Source organism: Volvox carteri (genome assembly GCF_000143455.1).
Source record: "Volvox carteri f. nagariensis unplaced genomic scaffold VOLCAscaffold_32, whole genome shotgun sequence".
Classification (NCBI taxonomy): Eukaryota; Viridiplantae; Chlorophyta; class Chlorophyceae; order Chlamydomonadales; family Volvocaceae; genus Volvox; species Volvox carteri.
Genome location: NW_003307575.1, coordinates 1,161,420 through 1,167,120, shown reverse-complemented (window position 1 = coordinate 1,167,120; position 5,701 = coordinate 1,161,420). Strand labels below are relative to the sequence as shown.

The 5,701-nt window shown below is 55.7% G+C and overlaps 1 protein-coding gene across 1 annotated transcript in view; it reads left to right on the top strand.

Annotated features, from left to right (window-relative positions):
* VOLCADRAFT_93614 (uncharacterized protein) overlaps positions 1-3,722 on the top strand; it is a gene marked incomplete at both ends in the record, with an annotated part of 5,772 nt that extends 2,050 nt beyond the window's left edge. The window contains 3 exons of the mRNA XM_002952858.1: positions 355-657; positions 2,966-3,026; positions 3,604-3,722. Coding sequence (XP_002952904.1) covers positions 355-657; positions 2,966-3,026; positions 3,604-3,722 — 483 coding nt within the window. The remainder of the gene's footprint in view (positions 1-354; positions 658-2,965; positions 3,027-3,603) is intronic.
* Positions 3,723-5,701: the final 1,979 nt, after the last annotated feature.

Here is a 5,701-nt window from a genome sequence, read left to right as displayed (position 1 = left end):
TCCACCTCCTCCGCCTCCTCCCCCTCCCCTCCTCCCCCTCCTCCTCCACTTCCCTCTTGGGGATATTCCCGCAGTTCGCAAATATTCCCACCCTCTACTAATTTGGACTCGTAATGCTGCAGTGTTGTTTCACTGACGTTTGTTGCAAAACATCTCCCTCCCTCCCTCGTGCAAAGGAGTCCTTGCATTTACAGAGCCTGCAGGCTCATTGAAACGCCTCAACCACCCCATAACCGCTGTGTAGACCGCTTTTGCTAGTAACCCATTTCCCGACCTATTCCGAACCGCCAACCAACCAACCAACCAACCAACCAACCGCTCATGCCAGGCCCGGCTGCCCTCCCTACCCCACAGGTAGTTAGTGCGAGGACAGGTCGCAATACCGGGGGTGAGGAGGAGGAGGAGGAGGAGGACCCTAAGGAGCAGGGGCGGCAGAAGGGGCGGCAGAAAGGGCTAGGGCGGCTGCGGCGGCGCAAGCGTAAGCACGGAGATGCTGGTGATGATGATGACGCAGTGCAGGCGCGGGACGATGCAAACGATGACGTGGATCCGGGCAGAAGGCGTTTTAAGGCTTGCCTAATCAGGACACGGACCGCTTTGGAGGCGTCTCGGGCCGCGGATGAGGTCAAGAAGCTGACTGGGGCCCTTTTTTCGCAGGTCGGTACGGTTGTACGACGAATTTTTTGTTCGGTCAGTAACGGTTGTATGGCGTAAAGTGAATGTACAGCTATTCCTCATTGGGCGATTGGGCTGTGCTTGCAAAAACTAATGCCAATGGCAATGGCAATTCTTCGGATCGCGCACTAGCATCCTCCAAAACTTGTTTAGCAAGATCTAAAAACCGCAAAAACCGCATCTAAAACCAAAACCCAAAGCACTTGAGGCATCCATTCATCTCCCTTAGCAATCATCCACATTACTTCTACAACAGCAATAATAATGTTGTTGTTCATGACATTTACCACTTGAGTGAAACCATCGAGCGAATCATCTACGTCGGTACGACAGTACGGGGGAGTAATAATCTCCATAGAATTGTCCATACTTCGATGGAGAGGAAGGCCCTTAGTAGTGCTGCCGCCGTACATTAGCCGTCGTACTTGCGCAGAGTGCCGTAGCACAACGCGCGATCCTCATACCCCCATCTTGCCGTACAACCAACTTTGACAACCTGTGACCTTTTGCAATAAGCCAATTAAATTGTTAGGTACTTTTCTCCCCTCTTTGTAAAGACCAACAAAATTTTTATCATGCCATCAGCTGACCGAGCAGCAATGTTTATTTATGACGTTGCTCCTCTCGAACACCCTCGTCGTGGTCGACACCGCCGCCGCCGCCGCCGCCGGCACCGTACCACCGCTCCCGTCAACAAGTTGCTCGGGCAGCCGCCGCCGTTATTCGTACCTGCTGGATTCTTCTGTCCTGAAGTCCTCCTGGTGGCAGGATCGCTCATGGCGGAGGCGATGGCACCGGATGACGCCGCCGCTGCCGCCGCCGTCAGTGCTGCGGCGGCGGCCGCAGCGGTTGCGGCCGCAGGAGAGGAAGTTGTTGCGGGGGAAAGTGCGGAGGCAACTGCTGCAGCAGAGAGGAACTCAGGCGGCGGCGGCGGCGGCGCTGTCCACACCACGGACAGGAGACCCTCGGCGCGGCTATGCCGCCGCCGTACGGCGGCGTCCTGATGATCTGTGACGGCGACGGCGACAGCGGCGGCGACGGCGACGGCGACGCGTGACGGCGGCCCCGGCAGCCGCCTTCGAAACCTGCGTCAACCGCCGTCTTGGGTGCCAGCCGCCGCCGGAGCTGGCGGTATGGAAGTTTTAGGGGGGTCGCTTTGGCTGGAGCCGTAATGGTAACAAGTAACAGTAACGTAACCGTAACGTAACGGTATCAGTAACGGGATGCGACTCACCGGTCGGCGTTGACAGTTTACGGTGGGTGTTGGGTTGTTGGGTTGTTGGGTGTTGGGAAGGTGCCATGTGTCGATGTGCCGCGAAAGGGAAATCGGGGGGAGCGCGGGGGGATGACTTGCGACACACGGGGACAGCTAGGTGTTCAAGAAGGGTATGTGTGTGTGTGCACGCGTTATGTTAAAAGAGGAGGGTTCCCAAAACAGGTACGGAAACGGTTGTACGGCATGGTGGATTCCATGGACCCGGTGAGGGATGGCATTGGAAGGACAGTACGGAGACAGTACGGAGACAGTACGGAAAGGGCAGGAAGGAAGGAGAGAAGGGCCATTCGTTCCGATTTGCGTTACAGCACGCTGTAGACGAAGTTCGGCTTTTAGGCGGTCGGCGCACTCGCTCTATCCGTCTGCATGGTGATGAAACCCCCACCATGCTGGTGGTGGCGGTAGTGGTGGCTGACTGAATGCGGCGCGTGCCACATCGTGTGGACACGTGGGAGCACTTGAAAGGGTTTGCGCGAGGGCAACACAGGCGCCACCGCCACCGCCACTCGCGCACACACACACACACACACGCATACACACGCATACATGCACAGACATACACACGCACGACCCCTCACATTTACGAACCCAAGCTTCACATCGGGACTGATTGTCCACATCCCCTGTCGGCCACACACATGAAGATGCCGCTCTAGCTCAGTTGCATATTACCACCCGAATCCTCCCCTTCCGCACATGCAGTGTACACTTCTTTTCCGGTAATGTATCTCAACCTAGTGCACTACCATCAGATATGTGCGCTGTTTGGGAGGTAGAAAGGGGGGGGCCTGGCGGATAGTTGTGGTCTCCACATTCACGCTTGTGTGCTTTATCCCACATCCCGCGCCAAGCTTTCATTTGTACGCTTCCAGTCCAAGACCTTCACACGCACATGCAGCTTTGTGACGGATCTGCTATAACGCATCTTCATCTCCTGCTGGCATGGATTATGGGTTGATCATTATTAGAGTGCTTCCTGGCCCCCCCCCCACCTAGACCGTATGACCCCTACAGCACCGTACTGGTGCCGCTAGCATGGCAGCAACATCGATCGATCGCTTTCAGGCATCAGCCGGTGGACTTCAACCCTTGCACAGAGAGAACAAGTTGCTACCGGGGCCTGGAACTGGACTGTTGCAGTGGCGGTGGCGTTGATGGTGGTGGCGGTGGCGTTGATGGTGATAGTGATGGCGATAGTGGCATTTGCAACGAGTCGCCTGCTGGAAGGACAGGGATGCCAGATGCCGAGGCTGGCAGTGGTGTTGGTAATCCGTCGTACGACCCGTAACCACGGCGTCGCTGCAGGATTGGCCGCCTTTGCAAGGGGTGGAGCTGTCGGCCTCTCGAAGATCCTAATTAGGCAAGCTTATCCTAAAACGACTGGTCATCATCAACATGGTTTTTTTGTTGTACTGCGTACCTGTCGGCATTGTTGCACTAATCGCACACATGCACACAAAAGGGTGGGATCATTTAGAGTACTCACAGCAGCACATTCATCAAAGGGCTACTGCGGCCCAAGAGCCCGAGGGCCGAGAGCTTTGCGGCAGCAGCAGCAGCAGCAGTAGTGGCAGTGGCTGCTGCCGCAGCACCTAATGCAAATGCAGTTCTGTTGGCGCGAATGCGCCACAACCACATGACGGCATCCGCAGGGAGAGAAACAGGCAGCTGCAGTTCCTGGCTGGAATCGCCCCGCGGGGATGATGACGGCACGCTGTATGTTGGTATCCGTGACGGTGCTCCTGCCGCGATCGAGGTCCACGACTTCTAAGACGGGGACTTGGACTTTGACAGAACCGATGGGATTAGGGCGGTGAGATTTGTTTTCTGTTGGCGTGTGACCAAAGAACGCTAGGGATTCTGGCCCGCCGTTGTTTGGGAGAGATGATGAATGGCGTGTCAAGAATGGCGGGCAAAAAAGCTCTCGGCCTTTTTTGATGCCAGGTGAAGAAGTTTGGTAGCCCGTTGTATCAACAACAAGAACAACAGCAACAACAGTCGCAGTCGTACTGCAGCCGTGTGTCGTACTCGCTAGCCAGGGGCTCGGAGAGCTCCCCCCAGCTGGCGCGAGGGAATGAGTGAGACGCGGGCCAACACCCGCTAACTAACTCTGCCGGGTACCCTACACGAAATGATAACCAACCGGCCGTACGAGCGCGGTACGAACAGCACTACTAATACTGAGGAATAAAATTCTGACTATAGAGAGTTTGTTGCTCGGGTGTGGTTTCCCTGCCGATGATAGCGGCGGCGGCGCGGCGGTCATCCTGCAGACCTGCCAGCCGTATTTACCGTACACTTGTAGTACGAGACCTGTACTTCTTTGAACAAGTCGGGTGTCGGCTTCCTCGAAGCCGGAAAAAGGGCGGGCCCCCCCTGCATCCGTACAGGCCGGTAGCTAGCACGGCACGTGTGACAATTGATGGGTAGTGTCACTGCGGTGGGAGATGTGCTTTGTTGCAGCAGTACTGATGGTGTGGGAGCTAAGCTTGCACCGGCGGAATCGTCAGCACCGCCTGCGGGCTCCACGCGAATCGCATCCATCCCGGGTGCATGCCGCATGGACAGTGCGGCAGACCGCAAGTCGGAATGCCCGTGCGGGCAAATTGGTAACGCAAGCTGAGTGAAGTTCGGTGCTGTCTGTGATGTTTATCCCCGAAGCGCCAGCGGCCTCAGCAATCCGCCCCACAGCCGCGAGCTTCATCGCGGCACACCGCAAGTCTTCGGAGGCCCCGTGCATTGGCCAAAGTAAATGTACAAACAAGCAGCTTGTGTATTTCATATAGAAATGCAAGCAAATTTGTTGGCCTGCTGGTGGCATGTCGGATTGCTCATGCCGGCAATTGGTAACACAAGCTGGGTGTTCGAGTTATCATACGCCGTCATCTCAGAATTCCATTATGAGATACGCGGCAGCTTTCGGGATGAAATTTAGCGCGAGAGGCGTTGATGTGACTTTTGAGGTCGGTGAATGGAGGCAGCTAAACTTGTTTGTGCTCATACGGTCTTTGTTAGCTACATGCGAGATACCTTGCAGTAGAGAATGCTGTATAGTACCGATAACGCGTTTCAGCCGGGTGAAATATTATGTTTGATCCGTTACACACTCAAGGCATGGGAGTTCGAGTTGTCATACGCCGTCATCTAAGAATTCAAATATGAGATACGCGGTACCTTTCGGGATGAAATTTAGCGCGAGAGGCGTTGATGTGACTTTGGCCTCGGTCAATTGAGGCAGCCAAACTTGTTTGTGCTCATACGATTTTTGTTGGCTACATGCGAGATACCTTGCAATAGAGAATGCTGTATAGTACCTACAACGCGTTTCAGCCGGGCGAGATATTATGTTTGGTCCGTTACACACACACACACACACACACACGGACATGGGCAATCCTACAGGTCGGGGCCCCCCTGGGCGCTTCGCGCTGGGGCCCCGCCCAAAAATCTCCGAACGAGTGCGGTAGGAACCGCCGCGTGGAGATACGACGTTATGACCACGCACGCATAAACGTATATGTACATGAAGACGGTTGTGTGGTGTGTGTGTGTGTGTGTTTTACCCCTCCCTCCCTACATTTCCCCTTCGCTCTCTCCCTCCCTCCCTCCCGCCCCCCCTCCCTCCCGGCCCCCCTTCATCAATTAAAATCCAATCGTTTTCGAGCCATTCAGCTCCCTAGCGGTTCCGATGGGGGCTAGTGGCGGCGGCGGCTGGGCCAGATCCGCAGTCCCTGGAGTCTCTCAGTGTGG